The sequence below is a fragment of the Heptranchias perlo genome, chromosome 8 (genome assembly GCF_035084215.1).
Source record: "Heptranchias perlo isolate sHepPer1 chromosome 8, sHepPer1.hap1, whole genome shotgun sequence".
NCBI lineage: Eukaryota > Metazoa > Chordata > Chondrichthyes > Hexanchiformes > Hexanchidae > Heptranchias > Heptranchias perlo.
In genome coordinates, this window is record NC_090332.1 from 2,339,838 (window position 1) to 2,364,394 (window position 24,557).

A 24,557-nucleotide genomic window follows, 5' to 3' on the forward strand; every position below is an offset into this window, starting at 1 on the left:
ACTTGTGCAATCCGAGGGCATATTCGGCGTTAGTTTGACCTATGTAGGGGCTAACGGTACACTGGTTCCCCAGGGAATGCTGACCCTGTGGAATATGCAGGTACATTTCATAGTCAAATTTATTGCAATACAGTGCGAGTTATTTAAGGATTAACGGCAGCAAAATATGCTGCTACAGCCCAAACATAAAAAGCGGCAGCTGGTTGTACTTCATTTATTGGCTATCCGCCAGCAAAAGTGTTTTTTTTACTCTAAACTTTGTGGATAGCAGTTTATTTTTTTATTCTCCAATAAATGCAGCATTAGACACGCCGTGCATTAAAGGGGTAAATGTTTAACTGCATTTTAACGATATTCACCCCCCCCCCCCCCCCAATGTTTGGAAAAAGTTTCATCTGGTGTTTTTGACCTGGTTTAAATTGGGTAGAGGGACTTTGCCGCCTATGCCCCGCCCCTTCCCCGCTCCGGGGGTGGGGGGTGATTGGCATCTCGGCCGACCAGTGACGGCTGGAGCCGGTGACTGTGTGCACCAATCAGAGCAGGGAGCTGTTTGTGATTGACGGGCCTCATTCACAAGTCGCCTGCGCCGTACCGGCTTTTGGATACAGTGTGGCCGGGATTGGATACAGTGTGGCCGGGATTGGATACAGTGTGGCCAAGGGGCCCAGCAGCTGCTACTTTGTAACCAGCACCGGCTACCGCAGCGGGTGAGTTACAGGGAGACCGAATCCCCGGGGGTTAACCAGCTTCCTGGGTCTCTCTCTCTCTCTCTCTTCCCCCCCCCCCCCGCCAACTCCTCCGCTTGTTTTGACGCTGTGATTCCCAGAACAGGCTGTTATCTGACGGGCAGGGTGTGTCTGTGAGCTGCTGACATGGTTTCAATTGAAATATTATGTATTTTATGTATAAAATGAGGATGTGGAGCTGCTCAGCTGGCTTTCTTGTGTGTCTTTTGGCAACTTTCCTGTGCAGTCGGCAGCACCTCCTGTTTTGGTTGTGTTTGTCTGTCCCGCACTCTCGGATGTTTTAGGTAGTTGCCGCTCACCGATCCCGTTATCGGAGTGTTTAAAATGTTAAAAGGAGTTGATGGGTAGATACAAAGAAAATGTTTCCTCTGGTGGGCAAGTTAAGAACAAGGGGGCATAACCTTAAAATTAGAGCTGGGCCGTTCGGGGGTGATGTCAGGAACCACTTCTTCACACAAAGGGCAGTGGTAATCTGGAACTCTCCTCTCCTCCCCCCCCCCCCCCCCCGGAAAAAAATCTGGGGATCATTTGGAGCTTTCAAGACTGAGATCGATTAGATTTTTGTTGGGTAAGGATATGGAAGGATATGGATCAAAGGCGGGTAAATGGAGTTGAGGTGCAGATCAGTCATGATCCAATTGAACGGCGGAACGTATAAAATTGAAGGGCAGGAAAAGACCAGCTGGTCAATCAAGCCTGTCCCACACACCATGATGGCCAGAGCATCGTGACCAGACATTCCCCCTGCAGCCATGTAAGCTCCTGGGAGAGGGAAAAAGCCCGTAGCCAATAAAGGGAAAAATACTCTGGAAAATGCCTTTCCAAACCCCTCAGGCGATCGAAACCAGTCCAGGAGATCACATAGACCAGGTGTTCTCTGTTCCTGTGCTGGGATCTGGGAGCGATTTCATGTAGGCGCATTCCGCGTCCCGCATCTTTTACACGGAAGGTTATGGTTGGTGTTTCCCTTGCAGATGGGAAGGTGATTCTGTGGGTGGTTTCTCTGTCTCTTGCTGACGTTGTGCTGTTTTAACAACAGCTAGCACTTGCATAGCAGGGAGATGTCTGTGTCACAGCACTTTACAATAAGGGGGAAAGCGACAAATCGTAGGCACGATCAACGAGAGTTTTTTGAAAGCAGGGAAGGGAAGGCGTGTGAAGCAGGTACTGGATGTCAGAGGGCAGGAGTGTAGTGGGTGCCGGGGCTGGGGTGGAGGAAGTGAGGGACGAGGAGAAGGTCAGTATTGTGTGTCAGCTGTGACTCAGTGGGTATGAGTCACGGCCTCTGAGTCAGAAGGTCAAGGGTTCAAGGTCCACTCCCGAGATTTGGGCACAAAATCCAGCTGACGCTCCCAGGGAGTGCCTTGTGTTTTAGATGAGTTCGTGGGGGGTGGGAGACCAGGTTCAAGGGATTTGGAGCAGTTGAGTGTTGGAAGGGAGTGTGTTGCATGTTTGGAGTGACTGTCCCCCTCGCACGGGGAAGGGGGTACTGCACACACATCTGGAATTGGGGGGGGGTAGTTGAAACAGTTATTCTAACGTGTGTGCGTGGGCTTACTGTAGAGGAGGGTGGACAATCTCTGCCGGTTATTAGTCTAGCTATGTAGTTTTGTAGGAAATTTAATTCATAGTTTTTTTTAAAATTCTTTTTTTGTTTAGAATGAATTACTTGCTCCATTCACTCGTCGTGATACTGACTGCAGCTGAAATGACCACAGCGGGTAAGTGGATTTGTGGTTTGTTATAAAGACTTTACCCCTCTTTTTCCCCCACTCCTCCTTTCCCCCCCCCCCCCCCCCCCCAATGTGCCTGGTGGTCGATTGGAAACACTCAGGTATACTGTAGTGTGCATTGGTTGTGTATGAGTGCACGAGGGACACTGCACCAGGTTGTGAAACAGGACAAAAGAACAAATGTTTCACAGCTACATTTTTTTTTAGTTACAATGTTGCGTGCAACTGATTTCGATACAATTAACATCGTCACATGATCACGTGGATTTAAATACTTGAAAAGGAAAAATTTACAGGGGTACGGGGAAAGAGCGGGGGAGTGGGACTAATTGGATAGCTCTTTCAAAGAGCCAGCACGGACACAATGGGCCGAGTGGCCACCTCCTGTGCTGTACAATTCTACATAAAATTTTGCAGCACAGCAACAGGCCATTCGGCCCAACAGGTCCATGCCGGTGTTTATGCTCCACACGAGCCTCCTCCCTCCCTACTTCATCTCACCCTATCAGCATATCCTTCTATTCCTTTCTCCCTCATGTGTTTATCTAGCTTCCCCTTAAATCCTTCGATGCTATTCACCCCAACTACTCCTTGTGGTAGCGGATTCTATAACTCGACCATTTCTTCTTTTCCTCCTCGTTGAATTAATTACTCCACCACTGGGGGTTTTCCTCACCTCATGTCTGGGTATGTTATAGACTCGGTGGAGATTGATTGCTATGAACAGCCAATAACTCCTTTATTGTTGTATCATGTGAGTACCGGGATGGTAGAAGGCGAACTCGATGGACTTGGGTCTACGATCGGCCAGCACTTACTGTTGCTGCTATGGAGTTTAATCAGCTAATATGGTGCAGAGAGCACTAGTAAGCTTCCCACTGCTGGTCCAACCAGGGCTACCGTACCTGCAGGGTTTTGACTTGCAGAGTACTTGGAGCTGACTGAAAAGAATTGACTGGGTGCCCCTAATTGGGCAGGCTGGCTGGTCACTCATCAGTGCCCTGGAGTACTGCCAGTTTGCCTGGCTCTGATATTTGATTATCAATCCCACAGCAGAAGGTCTCAGTCCTCCATCATCAGCTGTGTCGCCTCGAAGCCAACGTAGTTCCAAAGAGACCCCTTAACTGGGGTCATCCTCATCTCCAGCAGGAGGATGGTCACCAGTTCATCAGTAGATGATGTACAAGTGTGGGTTTGAGCCTTTGTGAGGCGGGTTGCAGAAACCAGGAACTCCCCAAAAGCGTCACCGCTTGCGATTATAATGTAGGTGAGCGTTCCTTGCGACGAGCACGGGCACACCCCATACGTAGGAACAGGAGGAGGCCATTCAGCCCCTCGAGCCAGTTCCACCATTCAATGAGATCATGGCTTATCTGTATCTTAAATCCATCTACCTGCCTTGGTTCCATATCCCTCAATACCCTTACCTAATAAAAAATCTATCAATCTCAATTTTGAAATTTTCAATTGACTCCCAGCCCCCCCCCCCCCCCCCCCAGTCTCAGCAGCTTTTTTGGGGGAGAGAGTTCCAAATTTCCACTACCCTTTGTGTGAAGAAGTACTTTCTGACATCACCCCTGAACAGTCTGGCTCTAATTTCAAGGTTCTAGATTCCCCCACCAGAGGAAATAATTTCTCTCGAACCTCCTTCTCAAATCCTTTCAATCATTTTAAACACCTCAGAAACCCCAAGCTGGAGTATCAGCAGCAGCATGTGTCTGCAGTCACTGAGGTAAAGTCCTGGAGGAGTCTTGTCTGTGGAACTAGACCATTGCGTAAAGACCATCAGACTACTGTCCTTTTAATTCAGGAGCTTTTTCCTGATCTGTTAGATCCCACGTTAAGAAGTCCCCTCCCCGGTACTTGTCCGTCAGTGCAGAGAAAACATTCCCCACTTCTCCCCGCTACACGCAGACTTCTCCCTTAGCTCACAGGTAGCCTGTTTCTTTAACTGGCAGCTAATACAGCCACCTTCAGTGGAGAGGGATTAGTGGGATGGAAAAATCCAATTGCGCCATCGTAATATAAAATAGTCACTGAATTAATTGAATCATTACAACTTCTCGTGAACAGCTCAGCTGAACGGGTTCAAACTGGCTGCCTGTGCCTCACTGGGTACAGTACTGTAGAAAAACATGACTCAAACTGTTCTCAAAGCCGATTATCTTCCTCCATTGGGGGATTAAATAAATCAAATAAAACTTTTTTTAAAGTTATTTACCTCCCTCGAGATTTAATAGTCTGTGAAATTTCTCCCAAGATTACATGAAAATCCTCTCATAATAACTTAGCTACAATCCCTAAAGGGAGTTTGGGACTGTTTATTCAGGATGGGGAATAAGTGAAGCCTTGTTGGCATCGCTCATATCCTGGGAATTATTTTTTTTCAAATCCGGTAAATGGGTCAGTGAGGTTCACAACGTTCTGCTCCCCACTCCGTCCTCTTCTGAGATGGCCGTGTCCTCGTGGTCGTGGGATTATCCTGCACATTCAAAGGTTATTATGGAGCAGATCCTGGGCCATCCGGCTCGTAGGAAGCAGCAAGAAAGATTTACAAGGATGAGAGGTTATACCTATCAGGAAAGGCTGAACAGGCTGGGGCTCTTTTCTCTAGAGAAGAGGGGTGACCTGATCGAGGTCTTTAAAATCATGTAGGGGTTCGATGAGGTCGATGTAGAGAAGATGTCTCCACTTGTGGGGGAGACAAAAAGTAAGGGCCTTAAATATAAGATAGTCAGTAATAAATCCAGTAGGGAATTCAGGAGAAACTTCTTTACCCAGAGAGTGGTGAGAATGAGGAACTCGCTAACACAAGTGGTTGAGGCGAATAGTGTAGATGCATTTAAGGGGAAGTTCGATAAACACATGAGGGAGAAAGGAGTAGAAGGATATGCTGATAGGGTGAGATGAAGTAGGGAGGGAGGAGGTTCGTGTGGAGCATAAACACCGGCATTGACTAGTTGGGCCGAATGGCCTGTTTCTGTGCTGTACATTCCATGTAAGGAGATTCTTTGGCTCATTTGATTCCATCTTTCTGGAATACCGACCCTGCCATCTTCCTATTTGTACCAGCTAACTGTTTCTTAAAACAAGTCCAGTGTCCTGGCCTTGAACACCCTTCCTGGCAACGTTGCTCCAGTTGCTGACCACCCTCTGTGTAAAGAGATACTTCAGGTGCCTGTCCTAAATGCTCCCTTCGTGACTCTGAACCTTGACCTTTTTTGACTTGCTGTCCTGGCAAAACCTGAGTGTATATGATGAAAAGCTGAGGTTCCATTACAGATCCCTGGTGAACATCACTTGTCACACTCCACCAATCAAAGTACATTCCCTTTATCCCTACTCTCTGTCTCCTACCTCCCAACCAATTACCATCCCATGTCCTAAGGTTACCTCCAATTCCATGTGCTCTCTTGTGCGGAACCTTATCAAATGCCTTCTGGAGGTCGGTGTGTACACCCTCTGTAGACGCTCCCCTAGCCACGTAATTAGTGGCATCCTTTTAAAATTCAATTACATTCGTTAGGCATGACCTACCCTTCACAAATCCATGCTGACCCTCTTTAATCAGTTCATATTTGTCCATGTCACTCTGTCCCTGATGATAGATTCCAGTACCTTCCCCACAACTGACATTAAACTGACAGGTCTGTAGTTACATGGTTTCTCCCTCCCTCCCTTCTTAAATAATGAAGTGACATTTGCAATGTCCCAGTCCAAAGGCATAATTCCCGAATCTAGAGAGCTTTGGAAAAGTATGACTAACGCATCTGCAATTTTCTCACTGATTTTATTTTAATACCCTAGTGTGGAAACCGTCAGGTCCTGGAGATTTGTATACCTTAAGTCCCATTATTTTCTTCATTACCATTATTTTACTTGTATTAATTGCAATAAGTTCCTCCCCTTGACTTATTTTTAGGTTCCCTTGTACTGCTGGTATTTTGTTCTGTTCCTCCACTGAGACAATGGATACGAAGTATTCAATTAACAAGTCTACCATGTCCTTCTTACCATTTTAAAGTCTCCTCTGCATCTGTCTTTAATAGAACCACATTCCCCCTTACTACTCTCTTTCTTTCTCTTACTTTGATATCTCTTGCAAGTTTTTGTTCATATTCCCTTTTGTACCTCTTACTACTTTTTGTATTCTGTTTTTTATATATCTAACTCTCCCAGGATGCTGGATTTCTACTTTACCTTGCATTTGTGTAAGCCTTTTCTTTTAGCTTAATACTGTCTCTTACCTTGTTTGTTGACCATGTTTGCTTAAATGCACAAATGGAGCTTTTTCCTTTTCAGGGGCATGTACTATACCGAACACTTCCCACATTTTGTCTGTAGGTTTACCCATAACAATTCAGCCCAGTTTACTGCGGTCGATTTATTTCTCATCCCATCAAAGTCCGCCTTCCTTAAATTTAAAACCTTGGTTTGTGACCCTTGCTTCTTCCTAATATCAAATTGAATCATATTATGGTCACTATTTGCAAAATGTTCCCTTACAGTCAGGGAAGAGAGATCTATGTTGCCTAACTGTAATAGCAGATTGTACGGTTGTCATAAACAGCCACGCAGATAAGATTCATGTGCATAAGATAGGTTGCTGGCTGCAAATTATAGAGCAATGTAAATAGTTTTTTTCTGAGCTGGGTGGTACTGTCTTGCAGTCAGGTTTTATTTAGATGCAAAATGACATAGTCAAGAACCAGAACGATTCAGACCTGCCAAACACAGATGTAACTTAATCTCCCCCCCCCCCCCCCCAAGTACTCCAGACAACTGAATGTAACCTGCAATGAGCCACACTTAAAGTTAATCACCACTGGGGACTGTCATCCTGGGTTGTTTGCGACTTGCTGGCTTGTGTGTGCTCTGTAGGGTTGATTTTACACATCGGATGGGAATGCAACCATGGAGGTGAGTAAGCAGCATATCGTTTTTCTCTACTGGATGGCCGTGCCATGGTAGGGAGGGAGGGAGGGAGGAGCTTCTAGAGGAGAAGGTAAAGAAACACTGTGCTTGTGAAATGCAAGAAAGAACTTGCATTTATATAGCGCCTTTTACAACCTCAGGAGGTCCCAAAGTGCTTCACAGCCAACAAAATACTTTTGAAGTGTAGTCACTGTTCTAATGCAAGGAAAAGCAGCAGCCAATTTCCACACAGCAAGCTCCCACAAACAGCAATGAGACAATGTTCAGATAATCTGTTTTAGTGATGTTGTTTGAGAGATAAATATTTACCGAGGACAACTTCCCTGCTCTTCTTCCAAATAGTGCCGTGGGATCTTACACGTCCACCTGAGAGGGCAGACGGGGCCTCGGTTTAACGCCTCATCCAAAAGACGGCACTTCTGACAGTGCAGTACTGCCAGCCTAGATTTTGTGCTCCAGTCTCTCGAGTGGAGCTCACGACCCTCTGACTCGGAGGCAAGTCATGGCGGCACCTGCCAGTACTGTCTCGGGAGGACTGCTGTGCTGACCTGATTCACGTCCCTTTTACCCCGTTGCTTCTGGTGGCACAGAGGGACTTCGTTAGTATAAACAGGGCCGTGTATCTGAATCCACAGGTACAGGACACCACCGAGCTTCTGCTTCCTGACTCTGAAGGCAACGTGTTTCTGACTGGAAGTGTTAAACGGTACTGAGGGGGTTCAGCCCTCTCGCTTTCCTCTCCCCAGTACGAGCCAGCAATGTGTTTCAAATATCCTATATAGACCCCGTTCCCCCAAAACCAGAAAATAAAGTTGCAACTGTGCACGCACAGGATCGCGTGCAGGTGTCGATGGGAATCCATGCATAACAAGAGTGGCATAACCGAACTGGAGCAGAGTATAAGAGGAATTAGTCCAGATCCAATACGCTTCCCTTGTGAGATGGAAAGGAAATCAAAACTAACTTCCACCGTATTGGGATTAGGAAGCTACCCAGGGGCGAGGGTAGTTTCCTGTATCCTGTCCTTTCAACGTGAGGTTCCTCTGAGGTCGGGAATGTTTGGCCTCCCCTTGCTCCCATGCCTTTCAATCTCCGAACCACCCAGTTAGGGTAACTGACCGAATTCAGGGGCACTTGCTTTGTTCCCAGTGTGAGGAATGTCGATCCCACGTAGCTCCTGCAAGGGGTCAGATTCTCACATTGTGCCCGTTGGCTACTTTTGTTTACTGGGGTTGGTCGAGAGTCTCTTGGGTCCTACTCCTGGCTCCAAAAATTCAGTATAAAAAAGGAAAGGAAAAATTTGCAGGGCTACGGGGAAAGAGAAGGGGAGTGGGACTAATCGCGCCAGACAAGTGCCAAGCAATGACCGTCTCCAACAAGAGAGAGTCTGACCACCTCCCCTTAACATTCAACGGCATTACCATTGCCGAATCCCCCACCTTCAACATCCTGGGGGTCACCATTGACCAGAAGCTTAACTGGACCAGCCCCATAAATACCGTGGCTACAAGAGCAGGTCAGAGGCTGGGTATTCTGTGGCGAGTGACTCACCTCCTGACTCCCCAGAGCCTTTCCACCATCTCCAAGGCACAAGGCAGGAGTGTGATGGAATACTCTCCACTTGCCTGGATGAGTGCAGCTCCAACAACACTCAAGAAGCTCGACACCATCCAGGACAAAGCAGCCCGCTTGATTGGCACCCCATCCACCACCCTAAACATTCACTCCCTTCACCACCGGCGCACCGTGGCTGCAATGTGTACCATCCACAAGATGCACTGCAGCAACTCGCCAAGGCTCCTTCGACAGCACCTCCTAAACTTGCGACCTCTACCACCTAGAAGGACAAGGACAGCAGGCACATGGGAACAACACCACCTGCACATTCCCCTCCAAGTCACACACCATCCTGACTTGGAAATATATCGCCGTTCCTTCATCGTCGCTGGGTCAAAATCCTGGAACTCCCTTCCTAACAGCACTGTGGGAGAACCTTCACCACACGGACTGCAGCGGTTCAAGAAGGTGGCTCACCACCACCTTCTCAAGGGCAGTTAGGGATGGGCAATAAATTCTGGCCTTGACAGCGACACCCACATCCCATGAACGAATTTTTTTTAAAAAAAATTGGAAAACTCTTTCAAAGAGCCGGCATTGGCTCGATGGGCCGAATGGTCTCCTCGTACGTTGAATGATTCTAAGATGCCTCTATGAACAGTGTCACCAAGCTGCACCCGTAATAATAAGCTAGATGATGAAACCCACCAGTCTAACCCAAACCCTGCCTCTCTAATCCTTTCTGCGGGTAGCCTGAGCTAGGGTCTGGAGATTCTAAGATGCCTCTATGAAAATTGCGCTGTTAGATGAGCACCTGGACAGGGCGTCCTCATGGCATTGGCTGTGGTATGGAAGCACATGGTATGAATTCCTAACTTGTTTGTAAAGGTATGTATTATTATGTAATATTATTTACATTTTAATGATCAGAATGGGCTGACTAGCTCATTGTTAATTTTTCTCCCCTTCAGTCCGTTCCTATAGGCGGTTCTTTGACTCAGACTGTCAGATTATCTAACCTGCTGGTGCTGCCGGTCTCTCTCTCTCAGTGATGGAGAGTTGGATGGAGGCTGAGCTGTTCAAGCAGTCTAAAGCACAAGGGTCAAAGGCTCCGTTCTGCAGTTCTAACAGAGCCCTTCCCCACGTGTGCTGTGGATACTGGGAAATGCCCGGTTCCATATTCCATTCTCTTGAACTCTCTTCCAGCAGAGCAAGGAAGGGATTTGGGGGGCGGGGGGGCTGTACCTAATGGAACTGTGAATTGCTGATACAGTCAAGGGACAAGCAAGACAAAGGAGAGAATCGGACTGTCTCGGGCAGTCGATTGGTATGTATAATCTTCTTCCCCTTCTCCTCAAACACAGGGAGCATTGAGAACTGGTGCTGCCTCTTTTCTCTCACTGTCTGCTCCTGAACTACATCTAACAAGAACTGTGCAGGATTGGAGGGGGTTAAAGGCCAGAACAGGGGACCCCTGCCAAGCCAGGATTGTCAAAGGCAGAAGAAGAGAAATGTGCACCTCACACTACAGCTACAAAGCCGGGTAGGCGTTGGGCTCCAGACCCTAGCTCAGACTGCCCGCAGAAAGGATTAGAGAGCCAGGGTTTGGGTTAGACTGGTGGGTTTCATTATCTAGCTTATTATTATGGGTGCAGCTTGGTGACACTGTTCAGTGTCGGATTGTTTTACATTGTGTATGTACTTTAGAATCTGCCATGTTCGGTGGTCTAGTGGTTCTGTTACTGGACTCGTGATCCAGAGAGCGTGAGTTCAAATCCCGCCATGGCAGTTTGAGAATTTGAATTCAGTTCAAATTAAATCTGGAAATTAAAAGCTGGTATCAGTAAAAGTGACCATGAAGCTGTCGGATTGGTTCACTTCATTGGCCCAACTGGTTCACTTATATCTTTTAGGGAAGGAAACCTGCCGTCCTTACCCGGTCTGAGCCCATATGTGACTCCAGTCCCACACCAACGTGGTTGACTCTTAACTGCCCTCCGAAGTGGCTGAGCAAACCACTCAGTTGTATCGAAAAGCCATTACAAGAATTCCTTCTCTGCGGGAGCCCCTTGACCACACGGACTGCAGCGGCTCAAGAAAAGGGCAGCTCACCACCACCTTCTCAGTCAACTAGGGATGGGCAGTAAACCCCGAACCTGTCGGCGACGCCCACATCCTGAGAATGAATAACAAATTGCATCAGATAATGATGGGAGAGGGCCTGTGTCACAAGTAAAGTTGTGTGTGGGGAGTGACTTCAGAGTGGTGGGGACTGGGGTTTTCATGGAATAGACGGAGTAAGTGAATGTGATTCTGGCCATGGAAGCTAGGACTATAAATTTGGGGCTGGGAATGGGGCACAGAGATCCTGGTACCCTGCAAATGGGGGAGTGATTGTAAAACTTAGCAGGTTGGTAATTGAGTGCAAAAGCCAATGACTGGTACTGGGGCTGGTGCAGTGAGTTGGAATGTAAATGGTGGCGAGTGGGAGAGAGAGGCGGGGCAGTGGTCTGTACATAAATATTGAGGCTGGGGTGGGGGGAGCCCCCAGTGTACTGGAGATGGGGGTCAAAGTGAGTCCAGGGAGGGAGGTTGGTAATGGAGCAACATCGGGGGATTGGGCTGAAGAGGGAATTACAGAAATGGTGACTTACAGCTGTCTGGGGAGGAGAGACCACACAAGTGACTTTTTCAAAATATATTCCAAAAAGGATGTGTCTCAGTCTTAACCTTTTCCCCTCAATCCGTGCAATGGTGTGTTCTTTCCCCTCTCTCTTTCTCTGTGTGTCACTCTCTTGGGTTCTTTCCCCTCTCTCTTTCTCTGTGTGTCACTCTCTTGGGTTCTTTCCCCTCTCTCTTTCTCTGTGTGTCACTCTCTTGGGTTCTTTTTCTGTTCCTCGTTTCCTGCCAGCAGCTGTAGTGGAGTCAGAGCCCATAATAGCTTTTAAACATGAAAAATGGATGGAAACTTGGAAAATAAAAATGCCAGCGGATACGGGGAAAGGGCAGTGGACAGTTCTTTTTGAGCTGGCACAGACACAATGGGTGGAATTACCTGTGTGTAAAATTCTATGCTTTGCAAACAAGATAACCAGTGATTTCCAAATCACTTGCCTTGTGATACCATGCGTCTCTGCTCAATCATTGCCTGGTCTCGGCATTCCCCTTTCACTAGTATCAGTGCTGGAGGACTCGACTGACAGATTTCTCTGCACGGCACCTTGCTCAATATGACCAGAAAGAAAATATTGGGCAGCACTGAAATCTCACCCTGACCCTTCAGATTTTCGGTTTGGAAATTCGGGTGCGACCGTGTGGGAATTCAAAACTGCTTTTTAGATTGTAAAAAAAATCGAGGAAGCTGTCTTGCTTCTGAGCGCCATCTAGAGTTCAAAACACTTTACAATTTTTATCTCTTGGACTTTATTCCCGCTCCAGCACTGGTAAGGGAGTCGGTTTCTTATGTTTTTGCCCCCTCCGTCTGCATTTCACAAATAAAAGTCTCAAAATATTGTCAAACCCTTGAGCTGTGTCTCGTTTGTTGGCCTGGTTTTTTTTTTGGAGGGGGTGGCGGGTGAAAGCAAACGGTTGAAGTTTTCTCGTCTGTCGGTGGATCAGCAGAGTTAATGAAGTTGCACCAGCGTTTTGGTCTCGATCCAGATCAGCCCTCTGCGGATAGAATATTCCAAAAGCAAACGTTCGCTGTCCGGTTTCCAATCTGAAATTAACCAGCTGGCCAATTGTAAAAGGCGGATTAACCAGTTCAGAGCAGTGTGCTTGCAATTTAAAGTACGAGTGCTGCTCGATAGCTGAGTGTATAAATATTGGGTCAGTGCTGAACCACACGGACCAGGACAGTCCCCGATTTGATCTCTGCTTTGGTTGGGATGCCACGATAGTCCCTGCTCTATGGAAGTGAAAATTCACCAAAGTTCCTATACTCTCTGGAGTTTAGACGAATGACAGGTGATCTCATTGAAATCCCATATAAGATTATGAGTGGACGTAACAGGGTAGACGCTGAGAGATTGTTTCCCCTGGCTGGAGAGTCTAGAACTAGGGGGCATAGTCTCAGGATAAGGGGTCGGCCATTTAGGGCCGAGATGAGGAGGAATTTCTTCACTCAGGGTTGTGAATCTTTGGAATTCTCTACCCCAGAGGGTTATGGCTGCTGAGTCATTGAATATATTCAAGATAGATGGATAGATTTTTGGATTTTATGGGAATCGAGGAATTTGGGGATTGGGCAGGAAAGTGGAGTTGAGGTCGAAGATCAGCCACAATCTCATAGAAACACAGAAAATAGGAGCAAGAGTAGGCCATTCGGCCCTTCGGGCCTGCTCCGCCATTCAAAATGATCATGGCTGATCGTCTAACTCAGTACCCTGTTCCCACTTTTTCCCCATATCCCTTGATCCCTTTAGCATTAAGAAATATATCTATCTCCTTCTTGAATACATCTAATGACTTGGCCTCCACTGCCTTCTGTGGTAGAGAATTCCACAGGTTCACCACCCTCTGAGTGAAGAAATTTCTCCTCATCTCGGTTCTAAATGGCCGACCCCGTATCCTGAGACTGTGACCCCTGGTTCTGGACTCCCCAGCCATCGGGAACATCCTCCCTGCATCCAGTCTGTCTAGTCCTGTTAGAATTTTATATGTTTCGATGAGAATTGAATGGCGGAACAGGCTCGAGGGGCTGAGTGGCCTCCTCCTGTTCCAATTAAGGGTTCTGAACACATTGTACGGTGCAGTTTGGAGCTGTGCATTGACTATAGCATTGCAGTAATGCACTGTCGAATATCTCGATTTGCAGGTCGAGTCAAAGTGAAATGCAAAGAGGAGCAGGTCACGGCCAAGGCCGGAGAAGATGACATCATCCAGTGTCGATTTTATTCTGGAGGTAAGGCTGGCAGCGTCGCTTTCGTTTGGAAGAGGGCGGATACGAAGGGGATAGTCTACAATTACACAACGAGCCAGAGCGGCCTGGGAGAGCAGGATCCCAGCTACCGAGACAGAGCCGAAGTCTTTGACAGTGAGATCCCTGAAGGGAACGTGTCCCTGAGACTGAGGAACGTGACTCTGTCTGATTCGGGAATCTACAGACTCTATGTCGCCAGCCGATCACAAAACTCTGAGGCACAGGTCTTTCTCAGTATAAGAGGTAAGACTAGAAGACTCTCCTTTCACTGTCTCAAATAAAATAAATTAATTGCTTCTTTCAGCAACTCTTGTGCAGGTGTCAGTCTGATCATGATTGGAGCAAAGCAGTGTTTAAACTTGGATACTAAAAGCATTTTTATAAAGATATATATATATAAAAAAAATTAAATCCTGTCCTGGGCTTTGTTTGTGTTCCCTCCCCTCAATCTGCGCCCAGTATCTTTTCACAGCAGCACAGGCGAGTCCAGGAAATCATCGTGTGTGGGATTGGGATCATGGCCTGAGACCCTTTGCTATTACTTGTGGTCGTATGTCAGAGCTCTAACACAATGTGCCACATTGCTGCCTCCTTATTCATCAATGCTTTTTTAAAGCAGAAGGGATCTGGAGAGGAGTACTTTCAACTGGAAGTATTCCTGCTCCCATCTTGACAAGGTAATTTAAAACATGTGCGATGCCTTGTGCCTCGGAACGCGTTGTGTCTGTCGTCTGGTTGGACTGATAAAAGTAAAGTATAATCAGTACCCTCATTGTCATAAGTTGCACATCTGATCAGAAAGGTTTTATGCTCGTTGCAGAATATTAACACTCATTGTTAACCAGGGACTAGGAGCCTGGCTGCTCTCTGGATAGAATTGTTATTTTTTCTTTAGTATCCTCTCCATTCTGGGGGACGTGGGGTGACGCTGGCAAGGCCGGCATTTATTTCCCATCCCCTAATTGCCCTGAGAAGGGGGTGGTAACTGAGTAACTCGCTGGGCCATTTCAGAGGGCAGCGAAGAGTCAACCACGTTGGTGTGGGACTGGAGTCACGTATGGGCCCAGACTGGGTAAGGACAACAGGTTTCCTTCCCTAAAGGACATTAGTGAACCGGTTGGGTTTTTACAACAATCCGACAGCTTCATGGTCACTTTTACTGAGACCAGATTTTTATTTCCAGATTTTCTTTTTAATCTTAATTCAAATTCTCAAAATGTCCCATAGTGGGATTTGAACACTCATTCTCTGAATTACTAATCCAGGTTTCTGGATTATTAGTCCAATAACATAACCACAACACCACCGTATCCCAGTAGTGGGAGGAGAATGAAGTTTTAGTTTGAATATCCTTTCTTCTCACACCTAAATGCTGCGGTGTTGTTTAGTTTTCTATTCTTTCTGCCTATCTTGCTCATTGCAGATTTGATCGTGAGGCCCTATTGGAAATTTAGTCACAAGACTGTCCTTCCTTTCCTTGCATCTGAATTGCTGCGACTGTATATTGACCCCATTGGTTTTGATTTGGTCCCTTTCAACAACAACTTTTTTTATATAGCGCCATTAACGTAGTAAAACGTCCCCAGGAGCGCAATCAGAAAATTAAAACTGAGCCAAAGAGGGAGATGTTAGGTGACCAAAAGCTTGGTTAAAGAGGTAGGTTTCATGGAGAGTCTTAAAAGGAGGAGAGAGAGGTTTAAGGAGGGAATTCCAGAACTGAGGGTCTAGACAGCTGAAGGCACGGCCGCCAATGGTGGGGCGGAGTTAATAGAGGATGCACAAGAGGCCAGAATTGGAGGAGCGCAAAGTTCTTGGAGGGTTGGGGCAAGGCCACGGAGGGATGAGAATTTTAAATTTGAGGCGTTGCCGGACTGGGAGCCGATGTAGGTCAGCGAGCACAGGGGGTGATGGGTGAACGGGACTTGGTGCGAGTTAGGATACGGGCAGCAGAGTTTTGGATAAGCTCAAGTTTATGGAGGGTGGAAGATGGGAAGCCGGCAAGGGGAGCATTGGAATAATCCAGTCTGGAGGCAACAAAAGCCTGGGTGAGGGTTTCATCAGCAGATGGGCTGAGGCAGGGGCGGAGTCAGGCGACATGGAAGTAGGTAGTCTTAGTGATGGAGAGGATATGGGGTCAAACCTGTGCTGCTTACCTACTGTGCTTTTTACACTGTGCAGTAATCATAGAATGGTTACGGCATAGAAGGAGGCTATTCGGTCCATTGAGCCAGTGCTGTTTTTGTAAGAGCAATTCAGTTAGTCCCATTCCCCCGCTTTTTCCCCGGAGCCCTGCAATTTTTTTCCCTTCAAGTATTTATCCAATTCCTTTTTGAATGCTGCGATTGCATCTGCTTCCACCGCCTTTTCAGGCAGCACATTCCAGATCACAATTACTTGCTGCATTTTTAAAAAAAGTTTCCTCATGTCGTCTTTGGTTCTTTTGCCAATCACCTTAAATCTGTGTCCTCTGGTTCTCGACCCTTCCGTCAATGGGAACAGTTTCTCTTTATTTACTTCATCTAAACCCTTCATGATTTTGAATACCTCTATCAAATCTCCTCTCAACCTTCTCTGCTCTAAGGAAAACAACCCCAGCTTCTCCAATCTATCCACGTAACTGAAGGCCCTCATCCCTGGGACCGTTCTAGTAAATCTCTTCTGCATCCTCTCTAAGGCCTTTATATCCTTCCTAAAGTGCAGTTCCCAGAACTGGACACAATACTCCAGTTGTGGCCAAACCAGTGTTTTATAAAGGATCAACGTAACTACCTTGCTTTTTACTCTATGCCTCTATTTATAAAGCCCAGGATCCCATATGCTTTTTTAACCACTTTCTCAACATGTGCTGCCACCTTCAAAGATTTGTGCACATATACCCCCAGATCTCTCTGTTCCTGTACCCACTTCAGAATTGTATCATTTAGTTTATATTGCCTCTCCTTGTTCTTCCTGCCAAAATGTATCACTTCGCACTTCTCTGCGTTAAATTTCATCTGCCACGTGTCTGCCCATTCCACCAGCCTGTCTATATCCTCTTGAAGTCTATCACTATCCTCCTCACTGTTTACTACCCTTCCAAGTTTTGTGTCATCTGCAAATTTTGAAATTGTGCCCTGTACATCCATATATACATAACATATATCAAAAAAAGCAGTGGTCCTAGGACCGACCCCTGGGGAACACCATTGTAAACCTCCCTCCAGTTCGCAAAACAACTGTTCACCACTACTTTGTTTCCTGTCACTTAGCCAAGTTTGTATCCATGCTGCCACTGCCTACTTTTATTCCATGGGCTTCAATTTTGCTGACAAGCCTATTATGTGGCACTTTGTCAAACACCTTTTGAAAGTCCATATACACAACATCAACCGCATTGCCCTCATCGACCCTCCCTGTTACCTCATCAAAAAACTCTCCTATCAAGTTAGTTAAACACGATTTGCCTTTAACAAATCAGTGTTGACTTTCCCTAATCAATCCACACTCGTCCAAGTGACTATTAATTCTGTCCCGGATTATCGTTTCTAAAAGCTTCCCCGCCACTGAGGTTAAACTGACTGGCCTGTAGTTGCTGGGTTTATCCTTACACCCTCTTTTGAACAAGGGTGTAACATTTGCAATTCTCCAGTCCTCTGGCACCACCCCTGTATCTAAGGATGTTTGGAAGATTATGGCCAGCACCTCCGCAATTTCCACCCTTACTTCCCTCAGCTACCTAGGATGCATCCCATCCGGACCAGGTGACTTATCTACTTCAATTACAGCCAGCCTTTCTAGTACCTCCTCTTTATCAATTTTTAGCCCATCCAGTATCTTAACTACCTCCTCTTTTTCTGGACTTTGGCAGCATCATCATCTTTGGTTAATCGGGTTAGTTCCCTCTCTCTGATGGCCTGATATTTCAAGACTTCCCTTTTCCTGGGGGTGTGGGACAGCGGCTCCTGTGGACCGGTGCTCCTTTATGGCCTTGGGACAAGTCCACTGGCTGAGCACCAAGCAGATACCTGGCAGCACCGAACTCCTCCATTCAACACGCAGGGCTGGGAGGAGAGTACGGGGTTGATGCACACACTCTGGACCCGAGTACTGACACTCCGGTCCTGCAGCGACTGTTAGCTGAGTAGCTCCCTGTGGAGAGGGAATTTCCAGGTTTACCAGAGCCAGTGAGAGAGAGAATTATATCGCGCATTTCACGACCTCAGGATGTCCCAAAGCACTTCACAACCAATGAAGTACTTTTGACGTGTAGTCACTGTTGTAATGTAGGAAACACGCCAGCCAATTTGTGCACAGCAAGATCCCACAAACAGCAATGTGATAATGACCAGATAATCAGTTTTACTGATGTTGGCCAGGACACCAAGGAGAACTCCCCTGCTCTTTAAATAGTGCCATGGGATCATTTTACATCCAGCTGAGAGGGCAGACGGGGTTTAATGTCTCACCAGAAAGACGACACCTCCAACAGTGCAGTGCTCCCTCGGCACTGGGAGTGTCAGCCTAGATTTTGCGCTCAAGCCTCTGGAGTTGGAAGGTTGGGGTGAGGGCTCGAGGTTAAAGTCAAGACTTGAGCCCACCCCCTTCTGACTCTGAGGCAAGTGTGCTGCTACTGATCCGTGGCTGAAAGCTACAAGAATTCCCTCTGAAATGAGGATCTTTATAAACCTCTCGTGCTTTTTACGAAATTCTATGAAGGGAGTAAGAGGGGGGTGGGGGCGAGTTTCATATTAGAAGGTGTTTGTTTGCAGGGGCTGAGTGATATGAAGTGAGGAAGGGCTGAGTGAAGCTTTTGGTATCTCTAAGCCAGGGTAAGTAAAGTGAGAGCGGACACTGGTCTCTGGGACATTATGGTGACTGGCTTGGGGAGGGGGGAGTGGGGGGAAGCTGATGGTAGCCCTTTAGGCAGTGCAATCAGGCCAGGTGAACAGCGTATAAATATAACCAGGATCGTAGCCAAAGGAATTTGTTTCCCATTAAATTTTTAGTGTGAAAGATTAATGATTTACATTCAGTGAATTGAAGGTGGTTAGATGTACTTTATATGCTGAAGTGCAAGAGATTAAAGATTTCTACTCCCCACTGGCTCTTGTGCTTGAAACCTTCTGACTCAGGGCTGAGAGTGCTACCACTGAGCCACAGCTGACACTCTGGAAGATTCAAACAGCCAGTTTTCAGAGTACAGTTAAGAGCGAGGGGCACTATTGGAGAGCACGATTGAGCAAGGAACGGAAATTAATACATCAAAAGTTTACTTTGCTGGACATTCTCTGGAAAGTCCGACATCTTGGGCTCTTCGTTTAACCTCTTATTTGCTTCAGTGTTTTTAAAACCTCTTGGCATTTAATCTGACCAGCAAACAGCCAAATTCACAATGCCATGTATTAGAAACATTGAGAGAATAAAGAAACACTTTACTAAAGAATATTCAGCTTGAATTAACATCCATTTGTGTCACCGCCCTTCACATACACATGAATTATATAGAATCATACAGCACAGGAGGAGGCCATTCGGCCCAACATACCTGTGCTGGCTCTTTGAAAGAGCTATCCAATTAGTCCCACTCCCGAGTCCCACAGGCTGCAGCTGGAGTATGGTGTTCAATTCTGGGCACCATGCTTTTGGAAGGATGTCAAGGCATTCGAGAGGGTGCGGAGAAGATTTACTAGAATGGTGCCAGGGATGAGAGACTTCAGTTACATGGAGAGACTGGAGAAGCTGGGGTTGATCTCCTTAGAGCAAAGAAGATTAAGGGGAGATTTGATAGAGGTGTTCAAAATCATGAATGGTTTTGACAGAGTAATTAAGGAGAAACTGTTGCCAGTGGCAGAAGGGTCAGTGACCAGAGGACACAGATTTAAGGTGATCAGCAAACGAACCAGAGGGGAGATGAGGAAAATTTTTTTTTAATGCAGCGAGTTGTTATGATCTGGAATTCACTGCCTGAAAGGGCGGTGGAAGCAGATTCAATAATAACTTTCAAAAGTGAATTTGATAAATACTTGAAGGGCTATTGGGAAAGAGCAGGGGAATGGGACTAATTGGATAGCTCTTTCAAAGATTCGACACAGGCACAATGGGACGAAAGGCCTCTTTCTGTGCTGTATCGTTCTATGATAGTCATAAAGTAGGTCATTAATTCCCTAGCAGAATTCCTGTGAAAGCATCGCGTGTATGGCCCAAACGGACAGCAGTGCCTGGTGTTAAAAGGAGACCCAACGAGGTAAGATCTCTTCTGTGTTTCTGGCTCAGTTCAGATTGTTTGCTTTTTGCTTTGCAGCTCTTGGCACTCAGCCCGTCATTCATTCGCCTGCCGATGATCTGGGCCTGTTGGTGCTTGTCTGCGAGTCCTCCGGTTGGTACCCAGCTCCGAGCGTGACCTGGGAAAATGGGCTAGGGGAGAATCTGACCAGATACTCGCACACAGACCAAACAAACTGCACGGGTGGCAGTGTCTGTGTGAAGAGCACGCTGGAACTGGAGAAGTGGCCCACCGGCAATTACACCTGCACAATGTGGGACAAGCAGTTGGATGAGGGATTGTCATCAACTTTTGTCCTGAGTGAGTATGGCAACTGATGGTACGTTAATGTTGCGTGAAGCAGGCACCGTCAGCGCCACTGCCTAACGGTGCCTGAATAAGTCCAATCCGGCTTTCTGTCATTTTTTTTCAAAGTGTGTTTTGGGGATCATTTTCTGCAGATTTAAGATAATTGGCAAAAAAGCCAGGGTGGGGGGTGGGGACGGGGAGATGAGGAGAATTTTTTTTTAAGCAGAGAGTTGTTATGATTTGGAATGCACTGCCTGAAAGGGAATTGAAAAGGAAAAATTTGCAGGGCTAAGGGGAAGGGGCAGGACAGTGGAACTAATTAGTTGGCTCTTTCAAAGAGCTGGCACAGGCTTGATGGGCTGTCAGATTCTATGAATTGCATGTATTTTTTGTTCCATTGAAAGCTGTCAATCAATGGCCTTGGATATAAGGTGTCTTCTTGAGAGAGGATTACCAACCTTTACCAGTAACTTTAATCCCTTTCCACATCAGTGGAAGTTGAATCAAGCTTGTGTTGTATTGGACGGGGTTTAATAAAGACCGTTACACCTCTTGGGGTTGAGGGAGGAGGTGCTATTGACGATCGAATGAGTAAGAGGCCAGGGAAATTGCGACGGGGCTGTGCAGTAGTGACAATCTCGTTTCATCTCCACAATCCCTGCCGTGCTTGGCTTCTGCCAACAGGCACAGAGCAGAGGCCTGGCGCTCTTCCACATGGGAAGGGCGACCAAAGAATTGCTCCTTTTTTATATTTATTCTTGGAGACGGTAGGTTTCCCTCCCCCAAAGGACATAAGTGAACTGGTTGGATTTTTACAACAATGTCGGCAGCTTTTGCGAGAAAGTGGAAGGATCTGCAAATCTTTCCAGATCCTCCCGATGAACGATCCGATCCTGGTTTGTGATCCGCTCTGACGAAGCAGAAACTAGATCAGATGCCCCCTCCCATCCAGGTGAAGCATGTCCTGCTACTGTGAGGAGCTCCACCTTGTAGTCAGGTCACAAACAGTAGTACCTTATCCCAACAGTGGCGGGGGATTTGAGTGACGGGAGGGGGGCGGGGTATTCCTGAGCTTAAACCCTGGGGTATGTGGTTAGCCCACAAGCTATTGAGGTTCCTAGCACTGGAATATTTCATGCTTGTTTACACCGAGGTAATGCTCTAAAGGTTATGGCGTTGATGAGAAAGTGATCCTGTGATTGTTGCTCTGCGGGGCTGAGCCTTCACGTGAATGGGACAGCAATGTCTGGATGTTTTTCCAGTTCACAGAGTGCCCTTGGGTACAGTGATTGGTGCGACTGGTGCCAGCGTTTGTGCTTTCGTCCTGATTGTGGCCGTCTGTTGGAGTTGGTGGTAACGGGAGATACGATGGGGGATCTGTGGTGAGTATTTGAGCCTCTCTCAGTGCTGTGTACACGGATCATGGTTTCATTAACAAACCCGGGCTTAAGACGATATCTGTATTTTTTTTTTCTCATTCCATGTCTCTGTGTTTGGAGAATGGCTTAGTTTATTCTGTGTGAGATTTTATATTCTATTGGGGGATGAATGTCCTCTGTCACCCTCACTCGATTGGGTTGCTCACGTGGACCTAGATGCGAGTGAGTGTGGGTGTGCTATTGGACCTGGGCGTAGGTGGGGAGAGAGAACAGTGGGCTGAGCCTGATCCCCTTTCTCCCTTTGACACATGGGTGCTTTTGAGCGGAGATCACTCTGGATACCTCCATGTTTTTAAACTGACCCATCCCTTCCAACAAACCAATCAAGGCCAACGTTAGCACAACCCTTCTGCCATCTCGCCGGGATCAGCTATCTCCGGATATACTGGACGTGGAGCCTGTGATCTTCCTTCTCTGTATGGCTCAGTCCAACGCAAAATGGGGCAATTTAAGGACACAGATTTAAGGCAAATGAACCAGACGGGAGGTGAGAGTTTTTTTTTACGATCTGGAATGCGCTGCCTGAAAGGGCGGTGGAAGCAGATTCAATAATAACTTTCAAAAGGGAATTGGATAAATATTTGAAGGGGAGAAAATTTCCAGGACTATGGGGAAAGAGCAGGGAGTGGGACTAATTGGATAGCTCTTTCAAAGAGCCGGCACAGGCACGATGGGCCGAATGGCCTCCTTCTGTGCTGTATGTTTCGACAATTGACTTCAGAGGATGAAATGAGCCTGAAACTGATGAGACTGGTCTAATAAAAATCTGTCAATCTTCGTCTTGAAAGCTCCAATTGACCCCCAGCATCTACAGTCTTTTGGGGGAAGAGAGTTCCAGATTTCCACTCCCCTTTGTGTGAAAGTGTTTCCTGATTTCACTCCTGAACTGCCTGGTTCTAATTTTAAGATTATGCCCCTTTTGTTCTGGATTCCCCCACCAGAGGAAATAGTTCCTCTGAATTTACCCTCTTGAATCCTTTATTAATTTAAAAAACTCTATTAGATCACCCCTCAATCTTCTAAACTCAAAGGGAAGACAAGCCAAGTTTATTCAACCTGTCCTCGTAATTTAACTCTTTAAGCCCTGGTATCATTCTGGTGAATCTGGACTGCACCCCCTCCAAGGCCAATATATGCTTCCTGAGCTGCGGTGCCCAGAACTGAATGCAGTCTCCAGATGGGATCTGACCAGGGCTCTGTCTAGCTGTAACAGAACTTCCTCCCCTTTGTAATCCAGCCCTTTGGAGACTATAACCGTTCTGGTCTCCATGTTATAAAAAGGATATACCCATCAGGAACAATTGAACAGGCTGGGGCTCTTTTCTCTATAAAAGAGAAGACTGAGGGGTGACCTGATAGGGTAACCGTAGAGATGATGTTTCCACTTGCGGGGAAGACCGTAACTAGGGGCCCGTAAATATAAGATAGTCGGCAATAAATCCGATAGGGAATTCAGGAGAAACTTCTTTACCCAGAGAGTGGTGAGAATGTGGAACTCGCTCCCACAAGGAGTAGTTGAGGCAAATAGCATCGATACATTTAAGGGGAAACTAGATAAACACATGAGGGAGAAAGGAATAGAAGGATATGCTGATGGGGTTAGATGAATTAGGGAGGGAGGAGGCTCGTGTGGAGCATAAACACCGGCACGAACCTGTTGGGCCGAATGGCCTGTTTCTGTGCTGTACGTTCTATGTAGTTCTGTGTAATATAACAACAACAACTTGCATTTATATAGCGCCTTAATTTCCTGTATCGAGACTCTTCCCAATCCCCTGTGTTGTACCTGCATGAAACCGAGCTGACAATTAAACCCTGTTCTCATTCCCAGGTTCCCCCTGTGCGACTGTCTGTATCACTGAAGACTCTGTTGGTTTAAAGGATACACCTAGTGTAAACACAGGCCGAGCTGGAGTGGGAGAAAAGGACTTCATTCTACCCTGTACACAACAAGGACTCGTTCTCTTTCCTATTAGAAGACACCAGAGCCAACTGGGTTCCAGCGCTCGACCTTACTGAGCGCAGCCCTTCCTGTATCATACTCTGCACAGACTGTGATGCTGTCAGAAAAAAAACAAAAAAATACTGGTGCTATTTTGATGGGTTTGGTTTTTGCACTTTACAGTGTGGTCCTAGCGCTGTGTGTTAGTGTTCAGTGGTAAACCTGTGTATCACAGCAAAAGGAAAAACTGACTTACTTTTACAATCAGGGATTCTACAGATCAAAAAGATATGATTTCTGTTAACCGGTGAATTCTCACTTTATAACTAGCATGCAGGTTTAATAATGGCCTTACCGCTTCCTTTAAACAAAAATCATTAAGTACACTGAGTAAAGTTTATTTATACTATTTGAGTCGCCCACTTCCAAAGGGCCATGCATGGTTTGCACTGGATTCAACCCAACTTACTTCATGCCCTGAGGAAGGAGGAATAAACTGGTGTAACACTCTGCCTCACAATCCTTAAAAGTAATCCAGCATAACTCTAAGATATTGGAGTGATGATAGAATTGGTGCCGATGGGATTGACGTCGTCCCCTGGTCCCAGCAGCACCGCAAGTTTTGCATTAAGTAGGTTATCATCTCTGTCTGCACACGTCACACTTTCCCTTATAACCTTCAGTCCCATCCTTACTACGGCTTTGTATTTTGGGAGTTACTTGCCAAAAGACCC

General features: G+C 46.6%; 1 protein-coding gene across 1 annotated transcript; it reads left to right on the forward strand.

Moving 5' to 3' along the window:
* Positions 1–521: 521 nt before the first annotated feature.
* LOC137324344 (CD276 antigen-like) lies at positions 522–24,331 on the forward strand. The gene is made up of 6 exons (XM_067988535.1): positions 522–707; positions 2,406–2,467; positions 13,788–14,135; positions 20,173–20,454; positions 21,705–21,824; positions 23,713–24,331. The coding sequence occupies exons 2-5, from the start codon at positions 2,407–2,409 to the stop codon at positions 21,797–21,799; spliced, it is 786 nt and encodes a 261-aa protein (XP_067844636.1). The 5' UTR covers positions 522–707; position 2,406; the 3' UTR covers positions 21,800–21,824; positions 23,713–24,331.
* Positions 24,332–24,557: the final 226 nt, after the last annotated feature.